Source organism: Myodes glareolus, chromosome 20 (genome assembly GCF_982192425.1).
Source record: "Myodes glareolus chromosome 20, mMyoGla1.1, whole genome shotgun sequence".
Lineage (NCBI taxonomy): Eukaryota > Metazoa > Chordata > Mammalia > Rodentia > Cricetidae > Myodes > Myodes glareolus.
Genome location: NC_142045.1, coordinates 42,326,045 through 42,347,450, shown reverse-complemented (window position 1 = coordinate 42,347,450; position 21,406 = coordinate 42,326,045). Strand labels below are relative to the sequence as shown.

Genomic DNA, 21,406 nt, shown 5'->3' with positions numbered 1-21,406 from the left:
GGGGAAGTCAAGGTGACAGGAGCTTGAAGCGGCTGCTCACACAACCACAATCAGAAAACAGCTGGGAAAGTGTGCCACCGCTCGGTTCACTTTCTTCCCCCTTTACACAGACCAAGGGGGTGTTCTCACCCAGTCAAGATTATTCGTCCCACATCAAATGATGTATATAATCAAGACAATTCTCCACAGCCGTGACCAGACACGTCTCCAGTTGACTCCAGATTCTGTCAATTGACAACACTACTGCAGGTGTTGTTCCTCAGGGGGCATCCACTTTCTTGATAAGGGCCTCTCACTGGCCTGGGACTTTCTCAGTAGGCTAGGCTGGTTGGTTACATGGGCTGCCAGGTTCAGACTTAGGCCTTCCGAGCTCTTCACTGTCCTAGCTCTGAGAATATTAAGGTGGAAACTGTGCCTCAGGCTCATTTGTTGAAATACTTAATATCTGATGTTATTACCAATCACCATTGACTACCACCAGGTGAACTGTGGGCAAAGTAGAGAACGGTTTTCCTATTGGGACTAGCAGCTTAGCTACCAAAGGATGGTTCAGTTTATTAGTAAACTGTACGCCATTTAAAGATGCTCACTCCAGGGCCCAGAGACTTTCCATGCTTACACAACACATGGATAAAAGCGCTCCCTCCAAGAACTTTACGTGATACATGACTTAACCCTATCTTTCCCCCGTTCCCTGTTTCTCATTGCTGTAAGGGCAAAGGTGAGGTTCCCCACCCACCTCCGGGAAAGGACATCAGGTCCAGGCCTGTTCCCATTTACCTTAATCACACTGTAGTTTGGTCCTTTAAAAAATATTTTAGAATTATGTTATATGTATGTGCACACACATGCAGGTGCCTGTGGAGTTCAGCAGAGGGCATCAGATCCCCTGGAGCTGGAATTCCAGGTAGTTGTGACCCATCCAACATGGCAGCTTGGAGTCCTCTTGCTAGAACAGTACATGCTCTTAACCAGTGAGTCATCTCTCCAGCCCCCTGTAGATCAAACTCAAGTGTTTCTTACCTTGTTTTCTAATTTCCCATTGGTATCAACTAGGCCCTGTAAGCAGTGCTGGTAGCTGGGGACAGTGAGAATGACTTCCCTAGCGCAGGGTGGCAGGAGTTTTCCTGGTCACATGGGCTCACTCAGGTCCCGGCTGCGCTGCTGGAGGGTCGGCCAGCAACCAGCTGTAACAGAACTCTGTCTGATCTTAAATGCGCACAGTCTACTCTAGGCTTCATCAACAGTCTCAGCTCTTCTCTTCCCTACCCCTCTCCTCTTCTTGAAGCAACCAATTTTAATTACAAACCCAATAAACAGAGCTAAGAAATGCTGTGCTGGGCCTCCTAGGCACCCTCTGAACCCCACCCCCCACGCTTCCTTGGTGCCTTGGTTTTGTATTGCTTACTTTCTCGGTTCTCAAAGTTAGTTTCATGTAGCTAGCAGTGTAGTAATGGCTGAGAAAAAAATACCAGGCCTAAAACTGCAGCCTCAACCTGGGTGCTGGATTACCAGAACAGATAAATATGGTAACTTCAAGGCTATAAATGTACTTGCTAGGAAGCACAGTTAGTACTTAGTCTGGAGGCACTGACTCTGGTTCTTCTCTAAGGAGTTAGCCGGGGAGGGCGTGAGAGGATGCGACCAGGAACTGAAAAATGGAGCAGGCAGTGCCTAGGGGTACTCTCTGAAAGCAAAACTAAGTTGGAAGTAGCTGCATGTGGCAGGTAATGAAGTTGGTGAGGTAGGCATGGCGGGCCTAAGCTCTGATTCTCGAGGCGCCAATGAAGGCTTTGCACAGGGACACAGCATGTCACAGCTACAGTCAGACCGCCAACAGGTACGGAGAAAACAGTGACAATAAAGGAGACCGAGTAGGAAGACAAGCTGGGTGGGGTGGGGTGGGCCACAGTTCTCCAACAGCGAGTAGCAGGTGTGTAGGGACAACCTATCAACCAACATGAAATTCCAGGAAATTAGGCAGAGATGTTTCGGGAATCTCCAGTCTTGGATTAAGAGGATGCCCTAGAATTCTAAACACAACGGAGGATGTTGGCAAGAAAAGGGTTTTAGAGCTAACTGCTGAATTACAACTCTTGATCAATTCATAGTTCTATAACCAGCAAAAGCACATTTTGAATTTGTCTTCTAAGTTTTGTTCTTTTAACCAAATTCGGCCCCACTAATATGCAGAGCGGTCCGCAGCTATTTTCACTTGGGGATGGGTAAGAGCACAATAAAAGTACACGTCATCAGGCTGCGGACTGCGGGGTCGGCTGGGCCCTGTGTGCGAAAGATAGCTCTGAAGGTCCAGCCTGTGCTCACAGCACAGCACACGATCCCTTGAATGGAGGCAGAGCAGATGGAGAGCTGTGTCTAGCCCCACGTTCCTCAGTATCTCAGCTCTGAAGAGGTGGCCTTCCTGACACTGGCTGGGAATTATATTTTCTGCATAAAGACTAATAGTGGCTGATCGACACTCCACCTTAGAGGCATCAGAACTATTATTACTCTTATCTCAGAAGAACAGTACTCGACTCTGCTTTCAACAGAGAAATGTATATATTCCCAAGCAGAGGGCTGCCAGTCTATTCTGGCCACCCAGAGCTGCCAGGCCCCACTGTCAGCACCTCACTGGCACAGATGCCTAGCAAGCTGCCACCCTTCGTCATGACAGAGGTAAGCAGGATGCATAGATGAGGCTAGTTTCAAGGCAGCTTTGCTTTCTAGGACAAATTTCTCAAGTGCCAATCCAGCATTCTGACTTGAGCCTTGAAGCCTGTGGGAAGAGATGAATGACCAAGTCTACAGCTTTAAGAAAGGCGCTGAGAATTAGGAAAACAGCACCAATCAAGGCCTGGGAAACTTCATCTGAATGGGTTTATCCCCTGCAGGGGACCTCACAGCTTCTACTCCAGGGATATTTACGTTTAGTGATGCTGCGAGACAAAAATCTAAGTAATGTTAGGTTTCTAAAATCACGTACAAGAAACTGACTAAAAGAAAACCAAGTATAGAAGGCTGGAGACCGTTCAGTGGCTAAGAGCCCTCGTGCCCTTCCAGTTCAATTCCAGCACCCACGGTTTCCAACCATGTAATTCCAGTAACATGGGGGTCTGACGCCCTCTTCTGACCTTTGAGGGCACTGCAGGCATGTGGTGCACAGAGATACATGCAGACAAAACACTCATACACATAAAAGTATTTAAAACAACACGAGGGAATGAAACCAAAATTATAAGCTCTATTTTTATTGTATGGTGGATATGGACCACACAACCTCAGGAGATGAATGCAGTGTTTTTCAGGCATGCCCAATCCTAAGGATGACTGCTGGAATCATTACAAACAGATTTAGGCTCGCCAGGTAGAAGAGTGGACTCTGGAGCTGGGGATGGAGCTAAATAGCTGAGCAATGTGTGAAGCCTTAGGTCTGAATTCTAACACTGAAGGAAAAGAAAACGAATGTTTTTTAGACCCCTAAGAAGTAGGCAATTTGGGAAAACATGACAGTTCACAGACCCCTCCAAGCAGCACCATACTAACTGACAACGAGACATTTGACTGGAGGTAAGAAATTATCTATAGAACACAGTTTATTTTCAAGTCCAAAACACAAAACCACTTCCTTTTAAAAAACAAAATGCATTGTTTTTACTGCAAGAATACCTGGGGCTGCTCACAGATGCAGATTTTCAACCTTCGGGTCCAATGGGTCAGATATAGCAGTTTATTACATCAGAGGGTATATACTTTAACAATTTGTTTCTAGAAAACATTTTACATAAAAAAGAAACCATTTATCAACTCTTCAGTCATCACATGAGCTCTTCAGCCAGAATTTGGTGACAAGCACACTTTCTAGAGAATGCTCCAGGACCAACAGGAGCGTAGCATGCTGTACCCTTCTGCTTACGTCATCTTGATGGTTTCTGCATGCATCACACTCAGCAAGCACAAGTCTTTCACGACCTCCATTTTGGGCTTTTCTGTGTAGGAGCAACTTGTCCCTGACCAAGAATCCATCATGAAGCCAAAATCTGACCTAAGCAGGCTCTGAAGTAAAACTTTTCCAACTCACAACGAAGGGATTTAATAGCTATCTGTAATACTGTTTTTATGTCAGTGCTGCTGGCACAGCCAGCGGCAGCAAAGCCTAAGCACAAATGTATACACTGTAATACATCACCTCTTACCTGAATGACCCCACAGCAGGAGTGTTCTACTAGGGTGGAGTTGCCTCAGAAGTTACACTGAACGTGGTACATGTAGAGCTTGGCTAACCAGTGCCCGATTTTCATTTCCAAGAGGTTTTCCTCATCCTGAATCAAACGCAGTCTTATTAGTATATGACACACTGGCTCCCGGCTCTGCATTTAGTCCGACTCGAGCTCATTTGGTTTACTGTACATGCTTTATTAAAACGGTACTCGTATTTACAGCATCGCAGAAAGAGTCCCTCCCAAGGCGCTCTCACACACATCCAGACTCACCCACACGGACATTCACACCACGGCCCACGCACCCACACCAGTGACATGTGAGGGGCAGACTCCTAAATTTAGGCAGCTGCTGGGGAAGAGTTGTTGATTTTTCACTTTTTCTTCAAGAAAAACAAAAAGCATAGGGGACGCATTTGGCCATCACAAGGCTAGCTATGTGTGTACACACATGGCAGTTAACACTGAGTGTTCCTCTCACATTCCACACACAGAATGACAGCAACCTCAGTCTCAATGCTGCTTGTAGTGACTTCTCAATTCACAGAGGGGCTTTTCCTAAAAATAATTCAAGTTTATGGAAGTGAAATAAGGCACAATTAATATTGATTTGACCTAGCGGAAGGAAGGGAAAAAAATAAAACTGGTCTCAAATTATCTTAGCTAGGGAACTGCTTACTTCAATCCACTGGAAATCCCTCTAATTTCCAAACCTTTCTTAGAAGGAAGTTTTTTTCCTCTTCCCTGACAAAGCCCAGAAAAAAAAAAAAGTTCGGGAAATCACTTTTAATGTTTCAGTAGCCTGAACTTCTTAAATGAATGTGCAACCACCACTACCCCACCCAAGGCTCTTCTCTTAACACAAATAAAACAGCCTGTGAAACAGGATCCCTTGCTGTTTGCAGAGATCTGTACACTTGAGTAGCAAATACCTATCTGGTTGTCTTTGATACTTTTTTGTTTTGTTTTAAAAGGGGTGGGGACAAGAAGGCAGAGAGAGGAAGGGGAAAGGGGAAGAGGGAAAGGGAAGGAGAAGAAAAGAGATAGGAGGGGAGGGGTGAAAACAACCTGGTGACTTTCTTGCAGTTAAGGCCCTGTCTCCTTGTCAGGATGAGAAGCCCACCAGTCATTACAAACAACTGCGACAAATTCATCCGGCAGTACAAACAATGCTCCTATTCAGATCTCCACAGTGAAGCTCGTTATCGGGTACCCTCGGGCCAAGTGTTTCTCACAGCAGGTGTGCCACCAAAGACTGGACGTCCTCTGAAAGGAGTAAGAGTTGTAGTTCTGAAGGCCCCTGGCTTTGGTTGTTCACAAAGTTCAATCCTGTTTACTGTGATCCTTGGTGTCCTCCTCATCTGTGTACTCTGACGGTTCTTCCCCTGGCTTTAGCAGTCTGCCTACATAATCGTATTTTTCTGAAAGATACACCAAAAGAAAGTCAGTAATGGTTAAATTTGTTTCATGATTCACTGTACTGCAAGAAGGCACTTGCCTTGTAAGACACACAGCAGCTAAACTCCCCCAATGCTTCATTTATATGCATGTAAGGCCTGAACAGAAGGCCACAGGAACTGACAAGGTTTAGGACTGTTCTTTGAAGGGGAGTTCAGTGTTAGTGGGTCTTTTTAGTTAGTGGGACTTCTTTCAGCAGCAGTTTTAAGTTTATCGTGCATGGACTATCTCGGAGCTGTCCAGCATGGCTTTACTAACATGAAGCCTTGGAATGTGGCTGTTTTTGTGGAGCTAGGATTGACCTTAGGCTTTTATGCAAGTGCTCTACCACTGAGTTCTATCAGTGCTCTGAACTTTTTGCTGTTTGGTTTATGTTTCGAGACAGGGTTCCTCTGTGTAACTTTGGCTGTCCTGGAACTCACTCTGTAGACCAGACTGGCCTTGAACTCACAGAGATCTGCCTGCTTCTGCGTCCAATTCTTTTAACTCTTACTTAATAACTTAAAATAACTAAAATATTATAATCAGATATAGTAGTTCATACACACAGTCCCAGCACTGGGCCTGCTGAGTCTGAGGTCAATCTACGCTACACAAACAAACGTATGTATACATATAATTGGAAATTTCTTAGTCATTCAAACAGTGGATTACAAAACTCCATGGCTAATATTTTGGAATGTTAACCGTGCAGAAGGAAACTTTCTTGAGCTGAATGAAGACGGGGTGGTGGTAGCTGCAGAGCCTATGAGGTGGAGAACCAGAGGGTAAACAGATCTGAGGAATATTCTGGAGAGAAAAATGCAACGACAAAGTAGTAGGGATGAGGAACTCATTTCTCTGGGCTTTCTGCAGGCTCTGCAAGGACCCCACCACATCTTCATGCTTTCCCATACTGAGCTCTTTCCTTAGATCTGTTACTTGCTTATTTTCATGTGTCAAGTGTTTAATTAGAACCTTGTATGCAGGTAAAACATATTTGTTTTCTGTCTGAAAGGAAAACCTTGGCTAAGTGAATTAAAACAAGTGAATTAGCTGTGGAAAGGGTTAGCAGTGGGCTCTGCACACAGGAGAACCAAGACAAGTGCCAAGAAGTCCAATGAGCTGCTCCAAAGACTCAGCAGGCATGTCAAACAGGAGGTAAAAACTGCTACTGTGCCGGCATAGTATTTCTTCTTTACTAAAATTAAGAGTTTAGTTTAAATTAAATTAACTTAAATTAATTAGATTAACTCATTTTGCAATACAATATCATTAGTGTTGATATCACTTACTCACTTGTTGTGGTAGTTCTCAGGGCACTGGGATGGAACCCACACACAAGGAGGTCATGCAGTCTACTACATTGCTACTCTCTAACCCTTGAGCTTGTTTTAAATACAAGCCTGTATTTAGCAAAACAGAACTCTTCCCTAATAACAAGTCTTAGAAGACCAGTGAAAGCATCAGTTTGAGGCTGTTGGGCTCATAGGCACGTGCCACACCTGGTCCTAAATATATTTTCAAATATGGACTTTCAACCTAATTGTCACACGTAACAGCCTTATTAATTAAAATACATCCTAATAATGATGGAACCGAAACTAGGAGGTGTCTACAAAGTATGTACAACAGCGTATGTTCAGTTTTCCAAAAGACGATACCTTTAAACTGCATTTCCCATTCTCGAACACTCTCCATTTGCACTGCGTTCAAATCTGAGAGGTCATCGTACTCGTCTCTAAGTGCATCCTTATCCAGGCAGAATGTCGCCAGCCCCCTGGAGGCGTCCCTGCCAGCAAAGATCCCATATGGGCCCGCTGAAAAAGAAAGAGACAGCTCAGAGTCTAGTGCCACCTTAAGGTGTGTCTAAACATGGGGTCCTCTCCACGATGTGCATTCAGTGTACAGTCTTAATTTCAAAATATAGAGACACTGGAAAGATAATCAGATTTGTTGGAAATTTCCCTTGTACCTAAGTAAAGCTTTTTTTTTTTTTTTTTTTTTAACCAACAATGAATTCATGCCAGTTACCCGGAAACTTGTTCACTAGGAGAGGAGGGATCAGTGGGATGCAGCCCATGAGGTTCCTCATGCTCCAGTAGGTGGCCCCACACCCACACCCATACCCTCATTGACAGTGCTACAGGGATGCAATGGGTATTTAAAAAGTACACTAAATTGGGATTAAAAAGTTGTAGTGGGATAGGGAAGGAATTGGAAGGGAGGCAATGGGGTGGGTCTGATCAAACACATTGTGTTCCTGTATGAAATTCTCAAAACAAAAAATGAGCTTAAAACTATGTTGGTGTTCATGTGTGCATCGATGTCAGGTGCTAGTTCAATCTCTCTGCCTATTTCATGAGACACCTTGTCTCTCTGAACCTGGAGCTCACTGATTTGGCTCTACTGGCTGGTCAGACAGTTCCAGGAACCCCCTTCTACACCTCCCCAATATGGGCTTATAGGCATGCACAACTGGACCTTGCTTTTAATGTAGATGCTGGAGATCTGAAGTCAGTGTCTCACAGACATCTACCAAGTACCTAACTGCCAAAGCCACCTCTCCATCCACCCTTCCAACAGAAACCATTTAAGATTGAACTGTTTGCATTTCATACTACAGAAGGGGTCAAAGAGATCTTTCTGTTTAAAATATTTCAAAAATATTTAAATAAGATTTCCAAAATATGATTTTACAAATGACAATTTCTTTTGAGTATCTGAGCTTCCTTCACAGATGGCAGAAGTCATTCCGAGGAAATGGAAACAGTTTTAAACCACAGTTAGAGCTTCACCCTCAGGAACAGCCAGTTACTGGTTTAAGACTCTTAGAAAAACAAAACAAAAACCAACACAAAACAAAACAAAACACCCCAAAAACTTATTTTGTGTATGTGTATACATGTTTGTGTGTAAACTATATGCCACAGTGTAAGTATAGTCCAAGGACTTAGGTCTCAGGGAACAAACTCAGGCCAGGCAAGGGCTTTTATCCACTAAGCCACCTCCCAGGTCCATGGAAACTGTTAATCAATAAAGGGACTTAGTAGAATAAATTATTGTCCAACAAAGAAAACAAGAGTAAAAATGCCTCGATTTCTAAGTGAAAGATGACAGCACCTGCTCTCATCTGAAAGCATTTAGGAAACTCCTAAGCATCAGAAAGTACTCACGCCTTTTGAGACAGGAAATGAAATAGCACCTACACAGAACACTTCACTATGAGAAGGAATTTGAATTGCTGACTGTCCTTCATTGGAAACATGACTGGGTAGGAGTTCATTCTTAGAAAGGTCCATAAGACGGAGCGAGAACGGCTTTCTCAGGAGTTTCCAAGCAGCTAGTTTAGGCTTGGCCGCAGGTGACAGGTGTGCAGCGCCTAGCTTCTTCAATTACTAACACTCTCCATGTCACTTATAGATATTATCACAAATTATAACTAAATGGCTAAATTTTTTTCTTACTGAATGGATGTACCCATGATTAAATTATTCTCTCAATAATAAAGCATTGTTTTGCTCCCTTAAATGTGTCTTCTGTAAGAAAACAGACACTACCACTGGTCAACATTTATGACTTTCAAACTTTGCAATGCTCTCAACTGACATTCAAGGAGACGTGTGAGCATACAAAGAACACCAAGTGAAGGTTGGCCTTTTGTTTATTGGAAACAAAGATGACCAAAGCCTATCAGCTTAAAATAGTGGCAAATGAATCAAAGAAGGATTAATAAAAACGAGAGCAACAACCCCGAGGAGGAAATGACAATCTCTAGTTTAAAGAGTTTCCCAGTAACTTCACACTTTGGTCTTTCAGGATTTCATGAAGAAGGAATAGATTTTGCTTTTTTCCTCCACTTGGCCGATTAAAAAATGAGAACACAGAATTCAGTGGCTCGCCCAGAGTTACTGGCAGAAGCAGGACACTAGCCCCCCTTTCCTCACCACTCCAAACACCGTGTCTCCATAAAGCCGAGGCCCCACAAGCTCTGAGCATTGGACGGAGAACACGGAGGGTAGAGGGCATCCATGAAAGTGCTCCTCCACTGCTGCTGCCTCGGCTCCTCCGTTTTCACTGATTGGCCTTCAAGAGCTCACTCTCTGTAGAGTTCACCTTGCACTCCTCTTGCCTGGAGTGTGACCAGGAAGCCTATCTGAGCTGCACAAAGGTGGGGAAGATGACCAGTGCCTATACAAACAGCAAACACAACACTGCAGCCCTCATCGCCACAGAAAACCCCTAGGCTTTGAGAATGTTCGTTTACACACCAGTAGGCTCAAGCACATCTCTGTCAGCTTTCCTAAGGAAGCGTCAGTTTTGCTAATCTTTTTGTTGCTTACTTATTGTAGATAAAACTGGGCTTCTGTCAACTCGTTAAAGGAAAACAATGAGTAATATATCCCTGTCCTCCCTAAATAGACAGACTTCTGTGGAAGCATCTCCTGCTGCAGAGGCCTTGGCTCACATGCTCTCTGCTCCATGCTGTAAGGCCACTGAAGAAGTAGGGTTGGAATCAGGCAGCTTCTCAAGGAGGCTTTGAAGGCGGACAAAAAGATACCTTCCTACATCCCTAACACAAGCAGCTATTCCTTCCCCCGAGATAGCTTTCACAACAAATAAAGATATCAGCAATAGTATTTTGTTAAGTACACATGGCTGCTCACAAAACAAAAACAACAAAAATGGGAGCTATCCAAGAAAAGCAAATCTGATCTAGTGTTAGCCTCTGTGGTATAGTTTACAAAAAAAGGCAAATGCTGTTTGCTGAGTGTCAAGATTTCTTTAGACATTATTACAACGATCTCCAACCAAGTAATTGACTAACCTAACATCCTTTGCCTTTATGGTGAATATACTTGGAATTTTGACCACTCCCTGGACTAGCAACAGGTAGAATACTCAGTGCAGATCCCAAGCAGCCATGGGATGGAGAATTCAATAAATTACACCAGATACCAAACACTGCAGTGTCAAATGGCTTTATGTAAGGTGAGTGTGTTCAACTGTGGGCTAACGTAGGTGATATGAATATGTTCAAGGGAGGCTTGGCTAAGGTAGGATGCTCCACAGGTTAAGTGACTGAATATATCTTTGACTGTTTTCTCTTCTTCATTTTTTTTTTTTAAAAGACAAGGCCTCATTACACAACACTGTGTGGCCTCAAACTCATAAAATCAGTCTGCTTTTAAGATTTTTTTTTTAAAGTTCAGAATCAATAAACTTGGCTGGGTGTAGTCAGCACATTTATAATCTCAGCATTCTGGCAGTGAAGGCAGTAGGATTGTGAATTTGAGGTCTGCCTGGGCTACATAGTGAGACAAACAAGAAAAAAATCTGAAACAAAAGTCAATCAGTTTTTTAGTTACTAAACCCCAAAACTGTTTATTTTTGATACAACTGTGTAGAATGTGACACACGGTAACAAACCACATGCATATGCATACACCACGCTCATATGAAACAATAATATAAAATAACAGAAAATGTGGTAAGTAAAATCTATGACATAATTTGACTGTAGGATGATAAAGGAGAAATATTCTATAAGTGATTTCCATGGCTTGAAACTGATATCTATAAAGCTGCTGTAAATGCATAGAGATAATTTACACTCTAATCTGGGAAGCTCCAGGACTTTCAGAGTTAGTACAGCAAAGCTGAAGAATGTTTCTGTCAAGAAGACAAGACACGGCTGGGTGGTGGTGGTGTATGTCTTTAATCCCAGCACTTGGGAGGCAGAGGCAGGTGGATCTCTGCAAGTTCTAGGCCAATCTGGTCTACAAAGTGAGTTCCAGGACTGCCAGGGCTAGAAAGAGAAACCCTGTCTCGGAAAAGAAAAGAAAAGAAAAGAAAAGAAGAGAAGAGAAGAGAAGAGAAGAGAAGAGAAGAGAAGAGAAGGGAAAAGAAAAGAAAAGAAAAGAAAAAGACACTGTATGCTGCTTCAAACCCAACACAGAGCAAGTATTTCATCGGGCTAAAGCTGAGACCAAATTAGATGTTTCATGTGACTGAAAATCCCACCTTGTCTCTGAATGTCCAACCAGAAGGCTGGAGCACACAGAAATGTGTATCATCTACAGGAAAAGGGCAAACTGGAGAATCATCATGTTACATAAGAAAGACAAAGAGCCTGTGCATGTCTTACATGGTGAATACAGATTAAAACACACACACACACACACACACACACACACACACACACACACACACTCCCCAAAGTAGTATGAGGACAAAAGGAAGGGAAAGGAAGGCGTAAGCATGAGACATAACCTAGACATAAAAGATAAGTACATAAAACCACAAATTTGTGGTTTAAAACACTGTACAGGGATAAATGATGCAGCTAAGTGGTAGAGTGTCAAGGAAGGGAGGGGCCAATCCCTAGTGTCTGTTTGTCTGTCTCTGTCTCTCTCTCTCTCTCTCTCACACACATACACGCACACACACATGCAAAGGTAAAAATACTATGCAGGGCTGATGAGGAACACAGCAGACATAGACATGCACCAAGCTCACCGATGACCTGAATTCTGATACCCAGATTCCATGATGAGAGGAGAATGGGTCCCTGAAAACTGACCTAGAAACCTCCATACATATACTGAGCACCGTCATTCATGAACACACATCATACATATATATATAATAAAATATCAAAACAACAATGAGGGTTGGAGAGATGGTTCATCAGTTAAGAGGCTCCTGATCCAGAGGACATGGGTTCTATTTCCAGCACCCACATGGCAGCTCACAACTGTCTGGAACTCCAGTTCCAGATCTGATCCCCTCTTCTGTCCTCCACAAGGCACCCAGCATACACACAGTGCACAGGCACACATGCAGCCAAATACCAAACACGTAAGTTTAAAAATTAAAAACAGACAAATAAAACCAAGCCCAAAACCAAACCGCAGCTATACATTAAGTGGAAAAGATTTGCAGCAAAGGCTGAAATGATGACTATCACTTGAAAAAATGTGGCCAAGATTATAAAACAAACGTATGTAGAAAAGGAAACAAAATGACTCAAATTTTCTTTAAAGATGCGAAATTTTGGGCTAGGGATATAGTTTAGTCTTTAAAATGCTTGCCCTGAAAGCAAGATGGCTCAGCAGGAACTCACTTGTTGCCAAGCTTCATGGCTTGAATTCAACAAACTGGGCACTGCATGGAAGAAAGTAATCACTCCAGCAAGTTGTTCTGTGATCGCTACATGTGCACCACGGCGTGCCTGCTTGTGTGCACCTACACACACATTCTCTACATGTGCACCACGGCGTGCCTGCGTGTGTGCACCTGCACACACATTCTCTACATGTGCACCACGGCGTGCCTGCTTGTGTGCACCTGCACACACATTCTCTAAAAAAAAACCAAAAAACCAAAAAAAACCCAAGTTCAATCCCTGGAATGGACATTGAAAATTATAAAGGAGAGTGTGGTGGAATGTTTGCAATCCCAGCATGCGGGAGGTGGAGACAGGTTAATCTCCTGGGTTCCACTAGCCAGCAAGTCTCCCCTACTCACTGAGTTCTACACTGGACACAGGCCCTGCCTGATAAAAAAAAAAAAAAAGAAAGGCAGACAGACAGCAACTGAGGAATGACATTCAAGGTTGGCCTCTGGCCTCCATATGCATGCACACCTACACCTGTATATTTTCTCTCTCTCTCTCTCTCTCTCTCTCTCTCTCCCCCTCCCTCCCTCCCTCCTTTCAACACACACACACACACACACACACACACACACACACACACACACACACTCTCTCTCTCTCATTCAAAATAAGAGAAATGACTGGAAGCTGTTTCAACCTCAGACTCACAAAGAGCAAGCAGTTTAAAGCAGTTTGGCAAGGATGAGAAGTAAACAGATCAAGCTCTCTGGATGGCAACTCCAAATGAAGTCCCCACACCAAGCACAGCCACACCGTCAGCCTTGGAGATTCTGCTTCTAGGATACAGAGTTTTATCGACATCTACAACATCGGCACAAGGCTGTCTCTCACAGCACCATTACTAAGAGGCGGGGAAACTTACACACAGGGTTAATGAGATAGACTCTGCGTGATGCGAGTGATACACGAAAGGATCTCGGGACTGTGATACTGCTCGAGGGATGTACAGTATGCTATAATTAAGTGTGGGGAAACAAGACTCTGGTTCAGATGCTTTGACCTGCACAGCACAGCCCTGCAACACCCACCCTGATCCATTTCCACTGCAGAGAGGCATGAAGGGGCTCTCGGGAAGATTCTTCCTTTTCCCAAATCCTTGGGTTTTCAGTTCATGTATTATCTTTGAAATTTTTATCATAAAGAAAAAAACCTTACATATAAGACCTTATTTTGGGATCTATTTCAAAACACCCTACAGTAGCACATCCACAACTGACCGCATGGAAACTCCAGGACATGGATAAGAAACAAATAATGCAGTGACTGACAGAAAGACGGTGCAGCAAGAATGACAACGACATGAAGCAAGCACCACCGGGTGAGCAGACACACTTGTGCTCCAAGAACAAACCAAGACGGGCAAGCTGCTTAGGGTTATCAGAAACTTAGCCAGGCGGTGGTGGCGCCTGCCTCTAATCCCAGCACTGGGGAGGCAGAGGCAGGCAGATCTCTGTGAGTTCAAGACCAGCCTGGTCTATAAGAGCTAGTTCCAGGACAGGCTTCAAGAGAAACCCTGTCTCGAAAGAAACCAAAAGAAACTAAGACACAGAGCATAAAGAAGACAGTCATGAAGAACAGGTGGGAAATTAATGCATATACATCTACTTATCTTCCAGGGGGATGGAAGAGAGAATGGAGGGCGCAATAACTTAAAGGCAGGTTTACGTGCTCTAAAACAGAGATGACAGCTTACATGGACTTCTAGCAGAATCCAGCATGTACCAATCTTAGCCAGTGAACTGCCTGTTCCACAAGCGTGAGGACCCGAGTGTGGATCTCGTACAGAAGGCCAGGTGTGTGCCTATAACTTAAGACTGGCAGGGACACAGACAGATTCCCAGAGCTTGCTGGCAGCCTAGGTAAACTGGTGAGCTACAAAATCAGTAAGACCTTGTCTCGAAAACTAAGGTGGAGAGAGGCTAAAGAAGACACTGCTGTTCACCTTTGCCTTCCACATGCAGTGCGCAGACATATACACAACAGAACAGGACTGGAGAGAGAAAAACATGTCAACCACCACAGAATGGGGGAGAGCATTGTTAAAGCAAACTTCTCAACAACCAGAAGGCAGTGCACACACTACTCCAGTGAAGGTTTAACAAGAATCCAGCATACAGTTTCCTATGCTGATCTCATATCATTGCTCCTGAACAAGGACAGAGAAGCACAGGCTGTTTTCCTACCAGTGAAAAGAACCACAGGCCTTTTAGTAAATTGAAGACAGAACTCCAAGAAAAATTGAGGTGTAAGAAATAGTAACTCCACCCCCCCACCTTTGCCCCCAGACAGGGTTTCTCTGTGTAGCAGATCTAGGTGTCCTGGAACTCAGTTTGTAGACCAGGTTGGCTCAAACTCAGAGATCTATCTGCCTCAGCATTTCTGAGTGCTGGGGATTAAAGGTATGCACCATCACACCTGGCTAAGAAATAATAAATTTTCAGTTAGGCGGTGGTGGAGCACGCCTTTATCCCAGCAGTCAGGGAGGCAGAGGAAATAGTAAATTTTCAAAAAGGCAACCACATTGTAAAGACCTGAGTTTCACTCAGAGCACGCGCACGCACACACACACACACACATGTCCCACACTGGGCAGCTCTGGGGGATCTGACTCCTTTTGCTGGACTCCACAGGACTTACATAAATGTAAACACACACACACACACACACACACACGTTCCACACTGGGCAGCTCTGGGGGATCTGACTCCTTTTGCTGGACTCCACAGAACTTACATAAATGTAAAAACACACACACACACACACACACACACACGTTTCTACATCTCCTACAAAGAAAAAAATCCTTCCAGGGCTGTGGACAGAGGTGAGAAGTACTGTATCTGCCCTAAATGCCTAAATGCTTAAGGCCCAGGTTCATTTAAGCATTAACAGGGAGAAAAACCTGTCAAGTGGCAGTAAGGTGTCTTCAAGAGACACAACAAGGAGAAAACCTAATTTACACAGCTGTTCCAAAGGAGTCAACATCTAAACCATATCTGAACAAAATCACCAGGAGAGTGGAACAGATTCGTCCATGCTAGCAGAGAAGAGAGAGGGGAAGGGAAACCAGAGAGGGGAGTGAAGACCCCAGCAGAGTTCTTCTCAACTGAACTGTATTCAGAGCTCTGCCAGTCACAAAGGTGTGGCCAGATACAATGGTGGAACCAAAAACACAATGGCACTCACAAAAATGGAACGGGATTGAGCTAGAACATAAAATGCTGATGAGAGTTCAAAATCTAGCCACACACACACACATTTGGTTTTTTGAAGACAGGGTTTCTATGTATCCCTGGCTGTCCTGGAACTTGCTCTGTAGACCAGGCTAGCCTTAAACTCAAGAGATCCGCCAGTCTGCCTGCCTCTACCTCTGAGTGCTGGAATTAAATGTGTTTTACCTCCTCCTGTCCTAATTACCAAACATACACACATACATATATTTTAAGAACAAAATAGTACAAGTTGGTTTCAAGGGCTGGAGTAGTAAACCTTGAGTTAACTACAAGTAATCACAGGTTGAAACCAAACCTAAACAGTCAATGGAGATGACAAAGGTCTGATTAGACAGCTTCCAAGTGCTCACCCCACTGTACAGTAAGCTAATAACCCATTTCAGAACACTTTCACACCCAAGCTCTGTACGGTCGGTCCCTTCACGGTATAGAAGCCAACCCCTACACTCTTTGACCATCTAACAGAAATAAGGTACTTCTAAATACCCAAATAAGTCCCTTGATCATAACCCTAATCTCATTCATAGCACAAAAAAAAAAAAACAGTATAATTACATGCTGAGATGTGTTTGTGCTCAAGTGATGCCAAGTCCACAGACATGGACTGGTCTGTGCCAAAGACTAATTCCAATTCTGAAATTGCCTTATTTAATTTCTTACTGTAATAAAATCTAAGGCGCTGCTTCTTAGTATTTAAAAATGGAGATGAAGTCTTACAGTAAAGATCTTGAGAAAGGATACAGGTACCAAGAGTTACATAGTGATGTATGCCAGAGGTATAAGGGCCTCGAAAAGTATCTGACCATCTAAGTACATGCAACTAGTTCTGTTCCTTCTAAACGTAATAGGCATTCTCTGGTCTCAATTTGGTTATTTTAATTTGCTATAGTACTTAACACAATACAGTTCCCTAAAACATTAAAAGCAATGCAACGATACAGAATTCATAAGAGGTAACCGATACTATAGAAATGATATAAATAAATATAAAGCACAATATAAAACTTTTCTGAACTTTGCTTTTTTCAAGACAGGAACTCACAGCATAGCCATCCTGGAGCTCAACTATGTATCCTGGCTACCTACTCTCTAACTAAAGGCCACCCTCCTGCCTCTGCCTCAAGAATGCTGGCATTTCAAGTGTGTACCACCACACTTAGCTACTTCAGAAATGTTAGCTGGTCCCCTTTATCTTACTGGTAGCTAACATGATGCATGTGGTAACTAGCCTAAATAGCAAACCTAGTTGGCTTCAAAGCAAGAACCTGTGATGACAGCGGATTGTGACAGTGACAACATGGGAGATCCATGCAGCAGTAGGTCAGGCTGGGCTTGGCCTTTATGTTGCAACTCTTGCTTAAACCACAGTTTTCTAAACTAAAATGTTAAATAAAAACAACATATTGAAGACAAGATAAAAAGGAGGAAGGATTTAGGTTCATGGGCTCTTTTCCTTAACCTCCTACTAGGTAGCTCCAAGGGGCTACTTATGAGCCTGTTCCTTTTCAGCAGAATTTAAAAGCTTGTTATAGCTTTGGCATATATTGGCAAATGAGTAAGGGAAAACACCAAAGAGCCCAATTATATGCTTTTTTGCCATTCCAAAAAAATAATAATAATAAAGTACACAAATTTCTCTGCTGCAATATTATCTAACAGTATACCATTAACATAGTCAAATCCTATGTAAGCATAGACATCATGGATAATGTGCCAACAAGAAGGGTGCGTGTGAGCTGTGGAGCCAGCTGGACTTGGGATTTCAGTGTGACTACTTAGTGCATAGGTGCTTTGGGGCAAAATCTCCAAGTTCCAGTTTTCACAAATGTAAAACAAGAATACAAATATCGTGTAGAGCCATTTAAAAAAATAAATGAAACATGCTCAGGAAATGGAGCATGAACTTCTGCTCACTGGCTTCCAGAATCGATGCTGGGCACCAGGAGGAGCTCCTGGGGAAGCAGGAGTGTGGCACTCTATGAAGTACAGTGTTCAGTGTGCTAGCCATGTGGCTGCTTGTTACCAAATAACTCATTTTAAAGTATATTGATTCTAGGTAGCCATTTGTGGCTTGGGCTACCATACTGGGCAGCAAGAACATAAAGCCATGAAAATGAAAAGTATGTCTGAAGTTCAGAACCTGTAGGGAAGGAAGCAGAACAGGGTATGAAGACAAACCAGTACTAAGATCTCCAAGTTATCCCTGAAGCTGTTACCAGTGCCCCAAACCTTGTGGGCAAACGTTCCTCGAGTTTGCAGCTTACTTAAACCTCAACTCATCACTAAGGCAGATACTCTGCAACTTCACCAAAGACCTGCAGGAATGACAAATGGCAGATCCAATCCAGGAATTGCAATTTGCTACGTGACCACACTTTTTGTCCAGCCAGTCAAGTACCTGACTATTACTAAAAACAATACTGACAACAAAGTCAACACATTCTAGTAAGTGGCTGGCAGAGAACGACATCTGAAGTAGTGCCATTTCATCTTATTTTTAAGAAGTGGAACTTTAAAGATGCACAGCTAGAAGAGAACGTGCCCAGCTCTGTGGAGCAAAAACCTCAAACAATCGTTAATCCTAAATGTACCACCGCAAAATGGAACTGATAGCAGTTAGGGCACAGAAAATAAACTTTCCAACTTTAGGCCGAGTTGTTCAAATTACTAAGATTCTTAGATAGGGAGAACTGTGTGCTGAACTATAACTCTACAAAATTACCTTGCTTATTCAAGAATAAAATGAAAACAGCATCCAGATTCCTGGAAAATATTTCAAACTCTTGTCTATTCCCTCCAACCCCCCCAAGACTCCCCAACAGATTGAAAGCTCCCAAGATGCTCTGGCTACATTTAAGTTCTTCTCAATAATAAAATCTTTCAGACATTCCTATTAGGCTGTATATTGATACCTGTAATAAAATAATTGTGCATCAGAACAAAGACGTTCTCTATTCTTTTTGTCTTGGACAGGGTCTCACTATGCAACCCCAACTGGCCTGGAACTCACAGAGTCACCTGCCTCTGACTGTAAGGTGCAGGGTTAAATGCCTGTACTACCACACCAGGGTGGTTCTTCACTAGCATCTGAAGAATGCCTTCAGTGCTCAAGCCAGAGCCCCAACCTACACAGTTCTTACTCTTAGTTTCTAACTTCTGCCACACATTTGCACCTGGAGGCTGCCCAAATGGTCTCTTTCCTAATGTGTGAGGACTAATAATGGTTCTTTTAACAAATACTCTAGACAATCTTTAACCACTGAACACACTTTTTAATGCAACTGCAGGAAAGGCTGTAACTAGGTACAAAATCTGTGTAAATTCCTGACTTTAAAAAGTTTATTTGACTTGGTCTGTGTAAATAGTATACTTTTGTCCTAGTCTCTTGTTCAACATGCTCCTAAACAAGAAAAGTATTAACCACTGACGTTGATGGAAGCAAGGAGGCATGTGGTATTTGTTTATACATCCAGAATATCTACACATGTACATATATATGTAATGAAAGACACGCTAAGAAATAAACAGAGCCAACACCAAGCACTCCAGTTTCTTACCTCTAATCCAATTAACAAACCCAAACATTTCTAAAATAGCATCCAGCTAAGCTGAAATCAGAAGCATATTCAGTGTCAATAAGTCACGTGCACTAACAAAATTAACAGAAAAACTTGTTTAAAAGCTGGATGTAGTCCTTCCAGTGATGGGTCACTTTTGGTTCTTGCTTTATTCTTATTGTAGCTGCTCTCTCTCTCCCTACTCCCGCCCCCTCTTTAAAGCTTAATATTAATCACTGCATAACCAGGACATACAATGTTGCTCAATTTTATGGACTACCAACAGATTCCCCGACTTTGACGCTTATTTGTGTAATCTGAAACAGATTACCACTACACTGTAAAGGGCTTCTATTGCAACTACCTTACATATAGTTTTCTGAAAACAAAAGTTGTTATAAAAAAAAAAAACCCTCTAATTTGGAGAACCAGTGTATGGCAGGGGCGGTCAAAAGTTTTTGACTCTTCCAGGCCACTCTCTCAGTTCCGCTAAAGGAAAATACAATAATTCATTATCAACGGGTATTTGAACACTCATCTTACTACAGAGAGAGAGAGAGAGAGAGAGAGAGAGAGAGAGAGAGAGAGAGAGAGAGAGAGAGAGAGAGAGGGGAGACGACGAGACAGAGACACGCCTGCTAGGCAGATGAGCTCCACCCCAGACACTCAGGGCCAATATCGTTGCCAGTCTTATTTATTAAGATCTACTTTATGGTTCGTCCTCATCTCATATATAGAGTTAATCTTGGAAAGCATCTTGGAGCCCAAACTGGCTTTTTAGAAAAAGAAAGAAAATGAGTCCGAGGTGGTTCCTATACCGAGCTCCAGAACCGGGAGGGTTGGAACTTGAAACTACGTGTCCCTAACCCTGGCTCTATGCAGACTAGTCCAGAGAAGGAAAGAATAGGTAAGTGTCAGACAATTCAGAGTAAAAAGCTGTAACTTACACAGGGCCGAAAACTTTGGGTCGCCACTTTTCCCTTTTGCCCTCACAAAGCCCAGAAATCGGAAAGCTCAGGAGGAAGGTTGAGGATCAATGTGACAGAGTCAAAGAATTTTGAGAATGTCAGCCCCAGGAAAAGCTGCGAGGAGACACGGGGTGGGAAGGGAAGGGACGCTGAGAGCAGGTTTGTGGGGCGCTCCTGGAGCCCCCGACGCCCGCAGCTGGAGGCAGGCGCGGGGCGGCCGTACAGGTGCGTGGCCGCGGCGGGGATAGGGTGTCCCGAGCCCCCCGACACCCTCCTCATTCCTCACCGGGGCCGTAGAACTTGCTGCCTTTGGTCACGTCGAAGACTTTCCCATTGACCGCGAGCAGGATGCGCGGCGTGCGCGCCCCGTCGTACTGGCGCAGCTGCTCCAGGCTGAAGTCCCGTTTCTTCATGCGTGGTAGCGTGGCGGCCGGGCTCTCCTCGCCCGCCCCGGGCCCCGCGCCCAGACCCCGCCGCCCCCAGCGAACCCACAGCCGGTAGGCCCCCAGCAGCACCAGCGCCACCAGCGCCACGTTCAGCAGCATCTCCCCGCCCGTGGCCAGCAGCGTCGCAGCCCAACTGCTCCCCGCCGCCGTCGCTCCCGCGTCGCCGGGACTCCCGTCACCGCCGCGCTCACCGCTGCTCCCCAGGGTGCCTAGCTTTACGTCCCCATCACCCGCCGCCATCACTGCCCGCCAGCGCCTTCCTCCTCCCGCCCCCTGCCCTCCCCAAGCCCGCGGCCGGGCCCGCCCACCAGGAGGCGCGCAGCCAATCACGTGAGGGGACGGGGCGTGGCCGCGCCGGCTGCTTA

At 44.1% G+C, this 21,406-nt stretch overlaps 1 protein-coding gene and 1 long non-coding RNA gene across 2 annotated transcripts in view; one reads left to right on the top strand and one right to left on the bottom strand.

Annotated features, from left to right (window-relative positions):
- Positions 1 to 3,578: 3,578 nt before the first annotated feature.
- On the bottom strand, positions 3,579 to 21,296 carry Pgrmc2 (progesterone receptor membrane component 2). The gene is made up of 3 exons (XM_048424941.3): positions 20,882 to 21,296; positions 7,322 to 7,477; positions 3,579 to 5,641 (listed from the first exon to the last, which is right to left on the bottom strand). Exons 1-3 carry the CDS (start codon positions 21,279 to 21,281, stop codon positions 5,544 to 5,546), a joined length of 654 nt encoding a protein of 217 aa, XP_048280898.3. The 5' UTR covers positions 21,282 to 21,296; the 3' UTR covers positions 3,579 to 5,543.
- LOC146890052 (uncharacterized) overlaps positions 20,267 to 21,406 on the top strand; it is a 35,261-nt gene continuing 34,121 nt past the window's right edge. Inside the window, exon 1 of the long non-coding RNA XR_014999330.2 lies at positions 20,267 to 20,534. This is a non-coding gene — a long non-coding RNA (uncharacterized LOC146890052). The remainder of the gene's footprint in view (positions 20,535 to 21,406) is intronic.